At 43.5% G+C, this 19,000-nt stretch overlaps 1 protein-coding gene across 1 annotated transcript; it reads right to left on the reverse strand.

Annotated features, from left to right (window-relative positions):
* Positions 1 to 5,808: 5,808 nt before the first annotated feature.
* On the reverse strand, positions 5,809 to 18,134 carry Iyd (iodotyrosine deiodinase). Its single transcript, XM_090337623.1, has 5 exons — positions 17,933 to 18,134; positions 15,860 to 16,051; positions 13,271 to 13,430; positions 10,733 to 10,889; positions 5,809 to 6,773 (listed from the first exon to the last, which is right to left on the reverse strand). The coding sequence occupies exons 1-5, from the start codon at positions 18,132 to 18,134 to the stop codon at positions 6,591 to 6,593; spliced, it is 894 nt and encodes a 297-aa protein (XP_090193749.1). The 3' UTR covers positions 5,809 to 6,590.
* Between the last annotated feature and the right edge of the window lie 866 nt (positions 18,135 to 19,000).

Here is a 19,000-nt window from a genome sequence, read left to right on the forward strand (position 1 = left end):
GTGGTTATTTGGAGATAAAGAGTCTCATAATCTTTCTTGTCCAGGCTGGCTTTGAACTGTGGTCCTCAGATCTCAGCCTCCTAAGTAGCTAGGATTACAGGCATGAGCCACCAGCGCCCAGCCAGTGGGATAAGTGGAACGGGCCAAGTAAACTTTGATGTCTAGATTCTCTTATTCTCACAGTTCATTCCTCCAGTAACATTGAATTTTTTTTATTCCTTCACATAGCTGAATAATATTCCCTCTTGTGGCCATTCCATGCTTTATTTGCATATCCATTAGTGACTCTTTCTATTTGTTTGACTATTTTGAATAATGTCACCATATAGATTCCTGTGTGGAATTGCTATGTCAGTTAATAATTTCGTGTTTATCTCTTGGAAGAATTGTCCGGTTGTTTGACACAGAAACTGTACCAGTTCTCTGTAACTGAAAAATAGAATTGCTAGTCACTTAGTAATTCCATGTTTCTCCACAGCCTTGCCAACACTTGCTATTTTCGTGGGCATGGGTGGTTTGTTGTTGCTGTTTTTAATGCAACTGGAGTCTGAACTCAGAACTTTACACTTGCTAGGAAGATACTATACCACTTGAGTCATCGTCCCAGTCTTCTGTGCTTTAACTATTTATCAAATAGAGTTCCACTTTTTCCGCAGGCTGCTCTCAAACCATGATCCTCCTGTCTCACGTTACTGGGGGCTTCGATTTCAGATGTGTGCCTGAGTAGTTTTCTACAATTGACTAGACAGGTAATCCTCTCACTAGATTTACCCACTGAGAGGGAAAGCCTTTCCTTCATAAGACTTAACCACTTTCTTTGTAATTTCTTAAAAGCCCTTCCTGACATTTAAAGCCTGTTGCTTTATAACCTCTGTAAAGCTTGAAGTCATGTGACAAATTTTAAATTAATGCTAAGAATGCTTGCTCCTATCCCCAGTCCTCCTCTACTAAAGCCAACATTTTCAGACCTTTACTTTCTGCTTTTTTTTCTTTTGATTAAGCCATGGTTTCCATCACTTTACCATCTCTGATGTGTTTTCCTGGATATTAAAATGTGTCAATATTGAAAACAGGTAACCAGCCCTCAAATATGCACAAAATGTGCTCTGGCCATTGCAAAACACAATGAGAGCATTATTTACCTGGACTGCTGTGTCTCCTAATAATACAGTTTAAGACTGGATGATTTTTGCAATGATGTAATAGATTAGCTCAAATTGCGCTTGCATCAATCAACTAAAATCCCTCAAGACTTTTTCAAATGACCCCACTGGCCTTTTTTGAAGCTTAGGAGATGTCTTCTTCATTCCTGTTAATTTCACTGTTAAAATTCAAGCCTAGCCTGGCATGGTGTCTCACGCCTATAATCCTAGCTACTCAGGAGGCTGAGATCTGAAGATTGAGGTTCAAAGCCAGCCTGGGCACTGAAGTCTGTGAGACTCTTATTTCTAATTAATCACTAGAAAACTGGATGTGGCAATGTGGCTTACGGAGTAGGGTGGTAGCCTTGAGCTGAAGAGCTCAGGGACAGCACCCAGGCTCAGTCAAGCCCCACAACTGACAAAAAATGATCAGGTTTTCCCTCCATTCACCTCTTAATTAAAAAAAAAAGATAAAGAATCTTCACTACAGGTCCTCATCCCATAAATTAATAAATAACTACTTTACATAAATTAACAAATAACCACTGCACATAAATTACTACAGAAAGAAGCCAATGGGCAAGCAGAGCCTCTCCCTTCTAAACTTGTCTTTAAAACGATAGATCTGTTAGTTTGCTGGCACGTAGTCCAGTTTGATTTCTACGATCCATCATAGCAATGGTAATAAAAATCCTATCTGCTTGTATGTGAGACCTGGAGATGTTTTAATACCTCAGTATAATTTATCATTTTGAAGTGAGCCCTTTATTTCAATGTCTGTGATAAATAGTTTCTGCTATAACTGAAATACCAGGTGTTGTGTTAAAATGGGCGAAGGCTAAAGTTTTATGTGATAAAGAACAAACAGTGAAGTTCTCTTTAGACAAACCTTGCTACAGTTGGACAATTTTCAAGAGATCTTGTGCATGGATAACTCAGTGCAATGTGATCATCTTGAATTAAGTTTTATACATTTGCACCTAAGTACTGCAGTGCTAGTCAGAAGTAGTCTTTCTTATTGTCGTAAATCCTTCTGTTTATTTTGGTCTGTAGCTTTCACATAAGTTTCAATTTAACCAACTGCCTTCAATATTTATTGAGAATAGATATACTGAGAAAAATGAAAGCTGGGGCTGTGGCTTAGTGGCAGAGTGGCTTCCTGGCATGTACAACACCCTAAATTCAGTCACCAGCATGAAAAGGGGGTGGTGGTTATAAATGAGTGACATTTCACGCATTTAACAAATACGTATCAAGTATGGACAGCGCCATTAAAAACAAGTCTTCAGATACAAAGTCTTAAAGAATAAAAGCTCCCATCCATCACCTTTGATGTTAATATCCTATATGAGTTTTAATTAGTAGATATCCTTCCTCTTTTAAGCTATAGTGTTTTCCTAGCATCTCCTCCACAATTTTCCCTTTAGAGGTCACTGCCAGGGTTCATGCTGGCTCTGGTTTAGTTTCTGCCTCTAAGCTAGGAAACTCTGAGGTCTGCTTTCAACGCGGAAAAAAAAATCATGCATGGGTGAGAATTGGCATAAGTTAAATCACTTCACTTCTTAGCCCTTAATTAAGAGAAAGGCAGAAGTGTTCATTCAATTACATTTAAACACCTAATTGAAAAGCAGATGTCCACTAGCTTCAGGTACACAAAGGAGTCTGTGATATAGAAGAATTTCAAAATTCTCATTTCAATTTCATGAACCAAACTCCTGATATTTGTGAGGTCTTGTGTATTTGATACAGTCTTGTTTTATTTCAGTGATTATTTGTTGAGCCAGAGACTGCAGATGGTTTTGAAGTCAGTAGCTCAATGGTTACTCTTTCAGAAATGAGCACATTATTATAGTATTAATAGAGGTTATACATTAGTAAAGAGCTTTCCCAAACTAGGGGAGGAGGGTGCACTGAGAATCCAGTTTGCAGCGTCACAGGCTTGGAATAAACTGCACAAACCTGCCAACCAAATGTTGAGACCCAGGTCCTTGCTGACTCACTATGCCCTCTAGCCTGGCCCTAGCTGGCTGTATCAGACTACAGTGCCCTAACTCTAAAGGTGCAGCACATCACACCAGATTTGTGCTGGGACAGAAGCTGAATCTGATAGTCACTGGAACACCATTTAAAGACAAAAGGGAGACTCATTTCATCTTTCCTACTTCCTGTTTCTCATTTACTTCTAGCCAGGTGCCATTTGGCAGGAAGCCAATGGGCATTTGACTCTCACGGGTGGAAACAGTATATTAGATTAAAGGTTAAAAAAATAATAAAAACGGATGTGATTTGATCTCCAGGTCCAAGCACTGGCCCTGCAGCAGCAGGAGGACGGAAGCAGGTCCGTCATCTGGTCTGGCTCTGTCTAGACACCTGAGCCCACAGAGGCATCTTCTCAGGATTGGAACTCAGGTGTCATTCTCGCTCCCTCACATGCATCAAAACCCATCATCGTTTGAGCTATGGCACACAGCTATCATTTCCTCGTCTTTATAAAAGGAAACACTTGGTGGAGATGTTGAAATTCTTGCCCAAGATCACAGCTAGGAGTAGAGCCAGGCTGTAGGGTGCCAGGGCCTCAGTCCCGCCACGAGTTCCCCCGTGAACTCGACAAAACTAGATTGGGTGATGTGGTGCTCTTCACTTTACAAAGATGTTTCCGTGCTTCAGGGAATTGAATGTACAGAGGGGAAAGACAAGTCAAAGAGTTCCTGCCCCTCCAACTCTACCACTGCCAGCTTTCCTGACTCTGACTGCCTTGCCCCTGGCACTTGCCCCTACTCAAAAGGCTGGCTGTGGTGTTCTTCCTTCCTGGCCCTGTAGCCCCACATCGGGGAAGGGAAGGCCAATCACCCATTGCCTCACTGTTGCCTTTGGTGTTCCAGAATCCCCAGAACTTCTGTAACCAGCTTCTTGCTGTAAGATTCTTCTTCTGGAAATAGAACAGTGTCTATTGGCTGGGGTCTCTCTCGTGTGCCCTCTAATTCATTTTTTAATTGTAATTGTAATGCCATGGGTCTTCCGTCCCTCCCAAGGCTTAGAAATAGCCTTTCCTTTTTCAGTCCAAAACTTTACAAAAGCCTCATCTTCGGTCCATCCTCTGCTTCTTACGTGACCAGAAATGACATTATAAACCCAGAAGACCAAAGAGTAGAAGTTGTAATAGTTCAATCTCACCCCACAACCCCACCTTTCAAACGCATATTCCCACACTCCTCATAGTTCTGCGGGCAATGTTGAAGCTGGCCACCCAGCCACTAGATCTGAGACTCAGATACTTTACTCCAATAGTCTCCCACCTAAAATGCAGAACGCATTTTGCCAAAGTCTTCAAACCATCCAGTGAAACCATTCAAATTACAGGGGCTATGTGACATTCATCTTTCCAAGAGACAGAAGCAAGGACTTGAGAGGCACAGCACATAGTCTAACCTGACTAACCAGGACTTCCACAGGAGTTTGACAGTCACTCATGGGGATCTTTGGGCCTGTGGCCTCCCCGACTCTGTATATATGTTGTGTCCTCTTTGCCTCTGGCTTCTGTAACTTTCTAAGTATCTGATTTTCTGATCTGGCTTTCACAAAACCGGAAATTATGGTCACCGGTCTCTCGGAGCTAATGTCCTCAGCTTTTCTGGCTCCCCTTCTTTCAGTTTGCCCTCACTCTTTCCTCTCTCCCACTGCCTTCCTCAACCCCACTTTGGGGGTTTTATTTTCAATCCTTTGGTGGTCCTGCTGTTTGCTTGCTCAGTAAGTAATTTATACATACCAGGCTGGATCCAAAATAACGTGGGAGGAAAATGACATGCAAATGACTAGCAAGAAAGGCCAGAATAAACACAAATGCAAAGACCCCCAAACCAACAGTCTTTAGGCCTGTGTATATATCTGAGCTGTCTTTCCAGGGTTCTCCATCTTGGCTTAAAGCAGGGTGGGCTGTTCTCCCACAGATGCACAGAGAACTGGAAAGGAAGCCTCTTCACCTCTTCCTGATTCCTTCTTTGCCTTTTAAACTAAAGACCTGTGTAACCTCTAACTTTACAAAAAGGACCTTTGCTGGGTCCACAGTGGCTCATGTCCCCTGCTATTTCCTCTGCCAGATCCTGGGGCATGGTGGTCCCACAGACCCAGAAGCTCTGTTACTATATCCTTGAGTACAGATCTCAACCTGCTGAAGAATTTTCTAGAACTACAACGCCATCATTCACTCATGTATCTAGTTCATACCAACAGACACACTAGGGGAAGTATGAAGTCGTGGAAAGTTCCACCGCCTCCAGGGGACAGAGCCTTTGGAACCATAATGTGGATTGCCTTAACAATAACTCCTTCCTCTTAGCCAGCTTTTATGGGGTCAGTAGTCTGGACTCAAATCCCACTGGAATCAGGGCTTGGTGGCTCACGCCTGCAATCCTAACTACTCAGGAGGCTGAGATGTGAAGATCACGGTTCAAAGTCAGCCAGGGCACTAAAAAGTCCCCGAGATTCTTATCTCTAGTTAATCACCAGAAAACCAGAAGTAGTACTGTGGCTCAAAGGATAGGGCAGTAGCCTTGAGCTGAAGAGCTCAGGGACAATGCCCAGGACCAGAGTTCAAGTCCCACAATGGACAAAAACAAAAAACTCACTGGATTACTATGATATGACAATAAGACAAGACTCAACAGTCTTTGGCCTCCATTTATTCAACCATTCAATGAACATTCCTATGGTGCCACTGTTGTAGATACTAGGGACACAGAGATGAGCATGACCTAGAAGATGTCTTAGGGTTTGTGCTGGTCCATCTGTATTGCTATAATACTATACATCAGATAGATCATTTGAACTAGGAAACAGAGTGAGGGAGAGAGAGAGGGGAAAAGAGAAAGAGGGAGACTAGTCTTGTTCTTTTTACAACAGGCCTCTCTAGAGAACTACTAAAGGGCTGTGTGAGAACTTGGGTCACACCTTCCTAAAGATCCCCCACCGAGCCTACCATTCCTGCACCCTCTAGTACCACCACCCTGCAAACATGCAAAAACACTTGGAGGACAATCAAGCCATATCTAAATTATATCTAAACCATGGCCTCCTGAGTAGCTAGGATTACAGGCGTGAGTCACTGGTGCCAGCAGGAGGGTTTTGTTTTGTTTTGAAATTGAAAATGTTACAAGTGATTGTCTGAAATGGTTTTTTAAATGTACAAAGTGGGGCATCCTCTTGGTTCAGCGTCAAGGCACTTCCAGTATGAATAACAAATCCAAGCGGACACTCTTGTTGGTCTCTTGCCCCATACATTCCCCTCACCACACAGTTCATGAAAACCCAGGAATATGGGACTCAAAAGTGCTGGAGAGCAGAGAACGGTGTCCTGTCATGTGGAACAGCCTTCCCTATGAACCAGCATGGACAGACACACTTGACTCCTGAGAGCAGGCACGTCTGAACTGCTCCCCAATGGGCTTCTCTCTACACTGTCACCATGATCTGGTCCAGAGCTTTTCTTCTGAGGTTGGGCACCATGGCCTCTTTGCTGGGGTACCCCACAGGGAAGAGCACCAGCAGCTTTTCATGTGTGGGGCGGCTCAGGAGCACCCTGAGACGAGGGCCACAGTTGAGGGGTGTGGTAGTAACTGTCACCAGCCCTGCATTCTAGAATGGGAGAGAGACAAGGGGTACATTTAAAAGTCAGATGCAATAAACAAATGCATAAATCACAGCTCCGCTTCCATCCCGGGGCATCCTCACCGCTACTGTGCCTGTTCATGTAAGCCTCAGGTGAATCTCACCTGTACTCCTCTCTAGTGCCCTTCCCTTCTTCTAACCAAGCAATGGGAAGAAGAGCAAATACCAGCTCTATCTTTTCCTAATGCTTGAGCATTAGGAATGGTTCCTTTTTATAGAAAGAAATGTGAGAGATTCAGCTGTACCAGAAGAATGACAGGATCACCCAAGAATTCCATTTCGCTAAGGGAATCGCTCCACATTCTGAACCTGGCCATGATGTAGCTGCCGCCTGCTATTACGGTGGTTCTAGCCCTAATTCTACTGTAACTTTTCTGCTAAATACTCTTTTCTGAATTCCAGCCATCCATCTGGCTGTGGTTGGCTGTCAATCGCTGTAAGATAAAATATTTGAATTCACCAAAGTGACCTGGAGTAATTTTGTATCGTCTCCTCTGAAGATCTCACACTTCTATCACTACCTTGTCTCAAAGAATTTATACTGCCTGCATAAACTCCACAGCTTGTGCACTGAAAACTCCACTGGCTTCTTCTTTCCTTTGAGCTTCGACTGTTTCTGCCTGCATGGTATCATTTCTCTTCTTTAGTCCTATCTTAATGTAGTACTTGAGTTTGGAATAGATAAAGCTTGAACTTTCACTAAGAAAATATTAATATGTTTATTCAATGTTACTTGATATTTTTGGTTAGCCTTCAAGACGCAACTTTGATTCCACAAGGAATTCTGTGAATCTTTGGCAGTACCATTAGTAAGAACACTGAATATGTCCCACAGTTCCTTTTGCTAATGTGGAGCTGATTTCTGTTACTATCAACCTCTGTTATGATCAGCCTCTTTTAATGTGACTATTTTGTCTTACTATTTTGCCTGGAATCCTCAGAACCACCAAGGGCCAAGGACTGAATGCAGCAGTCTTTGAACATGGAAAAGGAAAAAGATCATTATGTGCACTAACCTCTAGCTGAAATTTAGCAGTTACTTGGTTATAAACAACACAACAAACCCTAGTAGTATTAGCAATGTTGAAGACTGTGCCACCCAATCATTCCATTCACAGACATTAAAATGAGCGCTGTGGTCCACATCTGTGATCCGAGGATTGAGAGGTAGGGTAGGAGGGATGGGCAAGGCCAACCTGGATTCCTGGTGTTTGACTCACACCTGTAAGTCCTAGCTACTTAGTGAGCTGAGATCTGAGCACTGAGATTTGAAGCCAGACCAGGTAGACAGAGCCAACCCAATGAACTAGTAAAATGCTGGACCAGAGGCATGGCTCAAATGGTACAATACCAGCCCTGAATGTGAAAAAGCAGCCCTGAGTTCAAGCCCCGGTACTGTAAATAAACTAAAAATTAAATGCACTTGCATATCCCTTTGTAATAGTTATGGCACTCCTACAATATCCCCATATTCATTACCTCAAAATTGCTCACTGCTATACCTCAGTATGAAATTATTAATAAACATATACATTTTATTCTGAAGACCAGCAGGGACAAAGCAGTCCTATGACTACAGAATCAACAAATGGAAGCAGTGTGTCATCCAAATGAAAACACTCAGCCTCCGGTAGCTCAGGGTCATTGGGATGTGAGGGTGGACAATTCCCTCATCCATCTCTTCCTGCACCTCAAAATAATGAACATCTAAGTAAAACCAATGGGCTGCTGCTACACACTTCCCCAACTGCTCTCTGCACTGCCTTTGCTTTTCCAACCACATCATCACCTTGAAGCCTGAGCCAAAATGGTCTGGGGCTGCCTCTGTGCTTACCACACAAGGAGTTCATTGAGCCAGGTCAGGTGCTCAAGATGAGGCCCTAAGAATATTTCTCTCTTCTTTCCCTATAGTAACCTACCCTTAGAATTATACCTGGGGCTTAGTTAGCATAGATAAGATATGGAATCAGGACCGGGAGTTTGGCCTAGTGGTTAAAGTGCTTGCCTAGCATGCATGAAGACCCGGGTTCAATTCCTTGGTTCCACATACATAGAAAAAAGCTGGAAGTGGTGCTGAGGCTCAAGTGGTAGAGCTCTAGCCTTGAGAAAGTCCAAGGACAGTGCTCAGGCCCTGAGCTCAAGCCCAGGACTGGCAAAAAAAAAAAAAAAAAGATATGGAATCAACCCAGAAGCCCCTTAGCAGATGAATGGATCAAGAAAATGTGGTATATATACACAATGGAATTCTATGCTCCCATCAGAAAGAATGACATTGTCCCATTCATAAGGAAAAGGAAAGACTTGGAAAAACTCATATTAAGTGAAGTAAGCCAGACCCAAAGGAACATAGACTCCATGGTTTCCCACATTTGTCATAATCAGTATATGTCTAGGATAGTCCTAGCAGAGGAGCACTGCAGCCCTACAGCTATGTACCCATGACCATATCAAGTGGTGCTAATTGAAGTGAACTTCATGGTATGGAAACAAAAGGGGGTTTTGTTGGGGGGGGGGCAGGGTTCTTGTTCCTTATTTTTTTTTTTTTACTATACTGCTTTCAGTTATTGCTTTTATCTTTCGCTTTGTTCTCCTCTGGTTTAATTCCTCTAGTCACTTTCTGATTTCAGTACCCTTTCTCTTGTATATAAGTTTTTTTGATTTGGGAAGAGAAGGGGACTCATAGAAATGGTGGGGCAGAGGTGAATCACCAATGCAACAGCGATACTCGCTGGATACTGTGTTGGAAAAGAACTTTACAACTTGGCGGGGGGGGAGGGAGAAAATGAGGGAGGGGATAACACTGCTTGAAAAGAAATGTACTCATTACCTTATTTACCCAACTGTAACTCCTCCGTACCTCCCCTTCACAATAAAATAAAATTTAAAACAAAATTATGCCTGGCAGAAGCTAGAGGGCAGCAAACTCTACAGGAAAGCAGATTAAAAAGGGAAAACAAATGCCATCTTCTTAAAGTCAATTCTCAGAGTAGTCTAAAAGCCTGTTTCTCTCCTCTGCAACCATGACTACATCTTGTAAGGTGTTACTGACCTCCAAATATCTCTTATGATACTGAAGACACTCATAAAAGCTTTTGAATTGCCGGGAGTTTGGTCTAGTGGTAGAGTGCTTGCCTAGCATGCACAAAGACCCAAGTTCGATTCCTCCGTACCACATACATAGAAAAAAGCCAGAAATTGTTCTGTAGCCCAAGTGGTGGAGCTCTAGCCTTGAGAAAGCCCAAGGACAGTGCTCAGGCCCTGAGCTCAAGCCCAGGACTTGGGCAAAAAAAAAGCTTTTGAATTATCTGTTGAAAGTAGGATCATTCACTCTTACAATCTCTTTTCACCTTATTTATGAGTTTACCATCTCTCCATTCTCTACCTGGATACCAGTCCCCAACATGACATACATAGAGTTCCTGAGAGATCCTATCCCAGAGCCTTCTGGGAATGCTCCATGGTTTGAAAGGCACTGCTCAAGCCTGCTCCATTTTACCCTAGCACTGCTATGGTAGCACTGCTCCAGCTCTTCCGTAGAGAGAAATCTGTATAAACACATCACCATCTTTCTAATACAATTCAGTGTTGACTGTCCTCAAGCCTTCCTTACAGCTTAATAATTCCACCAGCACAGGTAATAACAGCATCACACCACACCCTTCTAAACTGCTGCAGCTACATGTTGTTAAAAGAGAACAAACACAATGCACAGTGTTGTGAATTCCCACTTACTGGACAATCATATCCAACAATCCAGATGTCCAGGGTCCATTTGCACTTCAAAGTTACATTACTTGGCAGTTCAGCTTTAGATACCCTATCTCCAAATGAGCCTGGATTGGGAAGTCAGCTGATGTTTTCTGTTTAGGCTGTCCACAGGCTTAGAGTCTCACTTCTCCCCAACGGCCAGTGTATGGATTACATACCTGCAGTGCAGACAGCAGCATGCCACAGGCAATGGAAACGCTGATCTCGCTGTAGTAGTGCACCTTTCTTACGCCATTCGCTGTAAAACCATGCACTTGTTTGAAAACGAGAATCAAAACCGGGGCAGTGTCCAAATATTCTTTAACCCAATTTGTTCTGGAGTGGGGAAGAGATTCAGGAAGATGAGTGCTCTTGCCTTTTTACTGCCCTTGCTTATTTATGATTTTTTTAAAATATACTTGTGATAATAATTTTTTAAAAATACACTTAATTGTCTTTTATGTTTAAATCAAAAATGAAGAATCCCTGCGTTTTGTCTTATTCATTTTTTCCATACAAGGTCAGTGAATTTTAAAATCTTGCATTAGTAAGTGTCTAGTATAATGAAGTATATGAAGAACTGTTGAAAGATACAAAGGTAGATCTCACAACCAGCAATTCACTAAGTCATTTAAGCCTTGGAGGGCTACCAAAAAATAGAGATCATGTACACTGGGATACCCCAAAACCTGACATTTTCATTTTGAATAAGATTAGGAAAAACTATACAGTATAATTCTGGGACATGGGAAGCTAAGGCAAGAGAATCAAGACTTTGAGGCCAGCCTGTAGAGGCAAACTAAATCTGAGGCTAGGTTGTACTAAAAAGCAAAATTCTGTCTCAGAACAACAACAAAAATAATAAACAACTAAAAACCCATGGTGGCTCACACTTGTAGCTTCACTACTCTGGAGGATGAGGTTTAAGGCCAGACTGGGCAGAAAAGTCCAAGAGACTTTCTCTCCAGAATAACTAGCAAAAAGCTGGTTTGGAGGTAGAGCTGGAGCCTAGTAAGCTTGAGGTCCTGAGCTCAAACTCTAGCATTAGGGTTGGGAGAGACACTGAGAAGATTAAGAAACATCCATAGAAATGGCATGGGGCCATTCCTGGCGACTGCTGGCCAGGTAGAGAAGGTGGCTTGTGGAAAACATCCCAGGGAGAATGCAGGGATAGGTGAAGGCAGAGTCGGGAAGGAGAATGCATGACAGTCCAGGGGGGTTGTTTCTGGAAGGTTGGCAAGCTGCAGGATGGGTTGCATGCTGGGACATGGCAGGTAGGCTGCATGCAAATTTTCCACGGTCTAGCCTTCATGTGAGAAGCAACAGAGAGTTCCCCCAGGCTCAGGCGATCAGATCTGCTTTAGAAAGGGATGGAGTGTAGGGCTGAAAGTGATGTCACCAAGGGTGACACCATGAAATGTTGACTACTACAAAGTCATCCCAGAGGGAGAAAAACCAAACAGAAACCCATGGCAACAGTCTAGGCAAAAGGGGGTTGGGTGGAGAGGAGTAAGGAGAAGCTGACTGAGACCAGTAGGGACTAAAGCAGAGGGTACCAGGACAGGAACTTGACTCAGAAAACAAGAATATAGCTTTGGTGGGATCATGGCAAAATGTGACCTTGGAATCCTTGTGTTGCAGCTCAGAACATCTTTCTTGATACTATGCCCTGTTCCATGCATTTGGGCAGGAATTCCATTCTAGAATATTCTAAGGATATAGCAATCTAAAATTAAAGTCATACAATCCAATATATTGGAAATTTTCCTTAGAACATTTTATGTCATCAGCAAGTGATGTTCACTATGAGTTTCAATTTTATCCTGGCTATGTTTCACTGATTTACAATGCATCAAAGTCACCTGTTAACACTATTAACATCTATCTGTTACACTTCAAAGCCATTTTATCATACTGCCACTGGCTTTGTCCCATCGAGTGACAGTGATTCTTTTTTCCTCAAGGAGAAAGAGAAGGTTAATGGTTTGCAAGATCAAGTCTGGAGTCAGGCTAGCTTGGGCAAGTTGTGTGACCTTGCATTCTTCATAGTTAAATCTCATGATTTAAAATTCAGATTTGTAGATTAGTAAAAGAAATTTTAAGAGCATACAAATTACATAGAGAGGGAAAAATATAAATTCAGAAAGGCTCGGTGAACATTAAGCACCTTGCCTATATCCTAAAACAGGTCAATGATTTAAAAACACTGCTGACCAGCATCAACTACATGCAATCCTCCAGTTACCTTGCCTCTACCTACCCGACTTGCACTGCACTTGTTCCTTAGAGACAAAGGAACCTAGGTAATTTCTGTACTAAACTTGTCCTTGATCTAAAGCTTCCTAAGTAAAATCATCTGGAAGATCAAATCTCTTGAGCAAAATACAATTGACTTCACTCAAGCCCTTGAGAAGTATTTTTGCAGTCTCATGTTCCAGATTGGTGAAATGTGAAGTCATTCCTGGAGGCCTTACTTAAGAAGCAATTATTTGGGTCAGAGCCTCTACAAGGGTATGGCCTGACTTCATCTCCCCCACGCCTTCCAGAGGCAGAATCAGATGTCTTAATACTTAAAATGGGAGAATGGGATGGGATTTCACCAATGCTCACTATGTACCTGTGTTGAAATACCACACTGAACCACATTAACAGGCATAATGCATGGTAATCTAAAATAGTAAACCCAGCAAACATCTCTCACTGAGCTAACTTACTACCTCAGTTTCTTCACGTCCGTGACCCATCGGTGTCCCATTCTTTTCATGTAGTTAATTTCCTCTTCCTCCTCGATTACCTCCCGGATCTTATGCTTCACTCCAGGGTCCTTCACAACCACAAAGGTCCAGGGCTCCGTGTGGGCCCCACTCGGTGCTGTCCCTAGAGCCCATTCAATTAGAACAAGAAGTTAACTGCAGGGGAGTGTGAGTCTGTTTATGAAGAATAAACATAACATATTGTCCTTGCTCAAAATGAAGTTTTAAGTAAGCATAACACGTAATCCTTGCTCGAAATGAGGTCTGGTGATCTGGAAGTAGACTCCAGCCTTCAGTTGCTGACTATTCCATTCAGTTCCACTGAGGTAGCTCCCGTTCACCTGACTAGTGCTAGCGAGGCTGGGAGTTGCAAGACTGTGGGAGCGTATCCCTGATGTTCAAATCATGGGGAAGAAAATATCCCTAACTAACAACACAGAGCAACTGAGGACACTCAAGGGATGCCCAAATTCTCCAAATGGTCCTTTGTGGCAATGTCCTTGAAGAAGGATAAAGTCATGACATGTATTGGAGATGGTAGAATGTCAATAGTGAAAAGGACAACTATGCTACACACGATTTAGCCCTCTCTCTCTCTCAGAGCCCTGAAGGCTACCCAGTGGGGTTTGTGATATGCTCAGGGCACACAGAAGTTAGGCAAGTCCTGCCTTGAATTTTCTTTTTTTTTTTTTTTTTTTTTTTTTTGCCAGTCCTGGGCTTGAGCTCAGGGCCTGAGCACTGTCCTTGGACTTTCTCAAGGCTAGAGCTCTACCACTTGAGCCTCAGCACCACTTCCGGCTTTTTTCTATGTATGTGGTACCAAGGAATCGAACCTGGGTCTTCATGCATGCTAGGCAAGCACTTTAACCACTAGGCCAAACTCCCGGCCCCTGCCTTGGATTTTCTAACATGCACCACAGTGTATTTCTGTGGGTTTGAGAGCCCTGGATCATAGTTCCCCAACAAAACTCATAGGTCCCACCCTAGAGGCTTGAATTCCCTTTGACATTCCAGTGAGAGACTGGGAGCTGACTGCTGTCCTGGAGACTAGGCTTCTGTAGTAAAGATAGCCCGATATTACCGAGGACAGACCACATGACCCGAGGGCGGGGTATTTCACAATCAGCGTTTTCTTCCTTCCAAGGGAGTAGTTTAATAGAATAAGTTGGAGGGCAGGCAAGAGGCCTGTGGGCTTTTGGTGGAGCTCTTAGCTGGCATTATTCCAGCTCTAGGATATCTACATTTTTGCTGAGTGATTCCAGTTACTTTGTAGCCATATTACTCATTCGCCAATATTTTCATCAGTAAACCTAAGAACTACTTTTCTCTGTATTCTCTATTATGCAAAATTTGCTTTGACATCATGTGTGTATTCTTGGATATCAAGAGGAAATCTAGAGAAACTACTCTTTGTTAGATATACTATGTGGCCATCTTTATATCTGAAACAAAGTAGTTGATTCTTGATTTGTTTAGATAATGGGCAGGCAATAATTTTTGCAAGTGAACTTAAATTTGACTTAGAAAAGACTAGGACTCCAGTCAAAGGAGACTCCAGATAGGAATCTTCTTCCACCTCCTCTCCTTTTTCCTTTCCTTTCCTCTTCTCTTCTCCCTCTCTCCCTCTCTCCCTCTCTCCCTCTCTCCCTCTCTCCCTCTCTCTCTCCCTCTCTCTCTCTCTCTCTCTCTCTCTCCCCCTCCCTCCCTCCCTCCCTCCCTCCCTCCCTCCCTCCCTCCCTCCCTCCCTCCCTCCCTCCCTCTCTCTCTCTCTCTCTCTCTCTCTCTCTCTCTCTCTCTCTCTCTCTCTCTCTCTCTCTCTCTCTCTCTCTCTTTTGCCATCTCTGGGGCTTGAACTCAGGGCCTGAGCACTGTCCTTCAGTGTTCTCAAGGGTAGCACTCTACCACATGCGCCACAGCACCATTTCTGGCTTTTTCTGTGTATGTGGTACTGAGGAATAGAACTCTGGGCTTCGTGCATGCTAGGCAAGCATTCTACTACCTGGCCATGCTCCCAGCCCTCCTCTCCTTTTTCTATAAAGCTCTTAATTTTCCTCTCTGTGCAAAGTGTTAAGTTACATTAAAATACATTTAGATTCTTGCTTTGACTTGCTCTAAAAATTTACAAGGATAGATTTTTCCAGATCATTAGAAAAGATGTAGAAAATCAGGATGCATAAGAAGTTTGTTGCCAAGGAAATAAATGTAAAAGTGTGTGTGTGTGTGTGTGTGTGAGAGAGGGAGAGAGAGAGAGAGAATGACAGAGAGATACAGAGAGAAAAAGGGAAAGACAAGAAAGTAATTTCTTTTCTACTGTATACTAGCGTGCTTCAGAAACCTTAGTTTTAAATTAAAGTTCCTGAAGTTGAGTAACCATTGTCACGTCTGCTTTCAAAATGGCTGTAACAGTTAAAATGTGGAGAGTAGAAAACAGCGTTCCTGGCAGTCGCTTAGCACTGGGTAATGACTTTATAAAGATCTCACTCCAGGTTGTATTCACCATTAACAGCAGCAGGGCAGCTAATGTTCTGAAAGCCCTGGTGTGCCATGACCAACCTGCTGCTTTGATGACGTTTTCAATGACCTCCATGGGCACCTGCTCGTCACAGATGGACCGGACTGACCGCCGCTGTTCGAGGAGTTCATAAAACTCCCGGGACCTTCTGGCCATTTCCCTCTCCGGATAGCGAGTGTGACAGTACCGAATGAGCTCAGCACTCTCCTCTGCCTCTGGCTGCTCATTAGCATCTGCAAAGATGGCAAGAAGAGATGTAGTTCAAACGGCTGCCTGGGTCCCGAGGTGGCGCTGGAGAGAAGGAAATCAGGTTCTCAGGCATGTCTTTATGGTCACGACAGCCCAAAATAAACAAAAATATGTCTACAGAATCCTGACCATGATCTTTGCTGTCCTTCAAGTTCTAGAATCGTTTTACATCGAGCAAAAGGAAACTTTTACGTACTAAAAAAAAAGGAGGAATTTGAATTTCTGTTATGGGGCATTAGGTCAATTGGAACAATTAATTACTCATCAGCTTAAAAATTACTCAGATTGGGCCGGGAGTCTGGCCTAGAGGTAGAGTGCTTGCCTAGCACGCATGAAGACAGATTCAATTCCTTGGTACCACATACATAGAAAAAAAAGCTGGTAATGGTGCTGAGGCTCAAGTGGTAGAGCTCTAGCCTTGAGAAAGTCCAAGGACAGTGCTCGGGCCCTGAGCTCGAGCCCAGGACTGGAAAAAAAAAAAAAAATCACGGGTGTGGGGGGGGAGGGAAATGGGTACCAAGACATGTGAAAGGGTATCAATGTACGTGAATTAATGCACCTTCTATCTGGCAAATATCATGTAACCCTTTTACTAATTACAATAAAAAAAATAAAACAGTAAAAAAAAAAATCACTCAGATTGCTGGGTGCCAGTGGCTCATACCTACAATCCTAGCTACTCAGGAGGCTCACAGCGCAAATCCAGCTTTTGCAGCAAAGTCCCTGTGAGAATCGTACCTCCAACTAATCACTCAGAAACCAAACTGGCACTGTGGCTCAAGTGGTAGAGTGCTAGCCTTGAGCACAAAGAGGCTCAGGGACAGTGCCAAGGCCCCGAGTTCAAGTCCCAGGTCTGGTACAAAAGAAAAAATCACTGAGCTCACTGCACAAGATGAATTTCATTTTTTGGTATGGTTTTGGTGGTGGTACCGGATTTTAAATCCAGGGCCTGCTTGCCACGCAGGCACTCAACCACTTGAGCCATGTTCTCAGCCCAAGGTATTCCTTGAAGTCATTTCCAACATCATTGAGCTGACAAAATCACAAACAATCCCAAGGCCAAAACCAACAGGAAAATATGAACTTACAGGGGAGCTTAAACACAAGAACTACATTCTCCCTGCTTTGCCTTTACCAATCCCCGTGCATTTGAATTTTCATTTTTAAATTTTCAGGGATCAAAGGCAAACCAAAATCAAAGGACACAGGCCTAAACATACAATAAGAACTGTCATATGTCCAAGGTAGCAGCCTCAGGAGGGTGTGGCTTATAAACACATCCATCTTCACAGAGGTTTCCAGCATTATGGCGGCTCCTGCAGCATCTTCTCTGTGGGTCCTCCCAGCTTCTCCCGATCTCTTGTAGGCCTTGTAGGCCTTCCCTAGCTCAAGCTCCTTCTTCTCCCTGATCTACTTCCTGCCACTACTCTGCCTTAAATCCCATCCCCCACTTCCTTCTATGGCCTTTTCCTGAACTAGACTCTCACCTTATTGAAGTCAGACTGCAGGCTTGTCTCTAGCCCACAATAAAAGAAAAAATACCAGGTTTTTCCCTCAGGGCCTATGTTGGCTAGGGAAGCTGTGACCATGTATTGTTCACCTTTAGTTACTTTTCTGGATAAAGTCTCTCATTCTTCCTCTGCCCCACCCCAGGACTGACCTTAGACTGCAACCATGAAGCTGGGATCATGGATATGCACCATGGCTTACTGATTGAGATGGGGGTCTCACGCATGGTTTTGCTCCAACTCTTTTTGCTCCACAATCCTCCTAACTTCTAGCCCCAGAGTGGAGAGCCATGGGCCTCTCCTTAGCTCCTGCATCACCCCAGCGTGACATGGTGGGCCAGGCGAGCACAAATTTACCTTCCTCGACCTGGCGGGGGTCAGTGGTTTCTTTTAAATCTTCTTGCACCCATGGAGGGATTTGGGTCTCCTCCTTCTTTCTCTCCAGGCGTCTATCAGAAGTTTTATAGATCCACACAATCAAAATGCAGACAACAGCCACCAAAACTGAAGTCAGGAGAGACATGTTCCGAGCCTGGCCCTGACGCGGCTCACACTTCATTTAAACAGAGATGGAAGCAGGGAGTGCTGGGAGTGGAAGCCAGACTAGGAGGTGAGCCAGGAAGGAGCAAAGTGCCAACCTCTCAGACTCTATGACGACACTGCACGGGTCAAAGGCCGCAGGCGCATGTGCTCAGAACCAGTGTGGGTTTGGCGATGGGCCAGGGAACTGGTTTTTGAGTTGGGTCCTGAGCAGTGTAATCTTAGTTCTCACCAGAAAACATCACAAGCCCTCCAGCTCTAAGTCCTGTTAGCACTCCAAAGGGCATTTAATCTTCCTCCCCTAGAACTTTTCTCTGATTTTTTTGTTGTTGTTTTCTTTTTTCAACTTGCTAGGCAGGCCCTGAACACTTTGAAAAGAACAGATTTCAGGGTTCCAACTCAGATCTGCTGAAAGGAAATTTCCAGAAAGAGAAATACAGTGCTCAGCTGTATTTGAAAGGTGTGTCTGTGTGGGAGGCACTGCCCTGAGGTTGCCTTCTTTTCTAAATACACCTCTGCTAATACCTGCAGTGACAAAGAGAAGCACTGTGTCTTCTATTGGAGAAGGCCTTCAGCCAAAAAAAAAATGTGATAGCAAACAATTTAAATGATCAGTTATGATCCACAGGTGTTTGTTTTGCCCTTGGGTTCAGCAAATATATTAGTTCTAACTGCTGTAACAAAATAACATGGACTGGGTGACTTAACATACACACACACACATGCACACACTGAAGGTTGGCACATTTTAGATTAAAGGTATCAGCAGATTCCTGCTGTGTTTATTGGCTGCTTCTCCCACTGTACTCACAGGGAAGAGAAAGGAGAGAAGGGAGATAGCTGAGATTCACAGGGTAAATTCTACACATGTTAACTCACACGTGA

The sequence above is a fragment of the Megascapheus bottae genome, chromosome 8 (genome assembly GCF_031878675.1).
Source record: "Megascapheus bottae isolate mThoBot1 chromosome 8, mThoBot2.hap1, whole genome shotgun sequence".
NCBI lineage: Eukaryota > Metazoa > Chordata > Mammalia > Rodentia > Geomyidae > Megascapheus > Megascapheus bottae.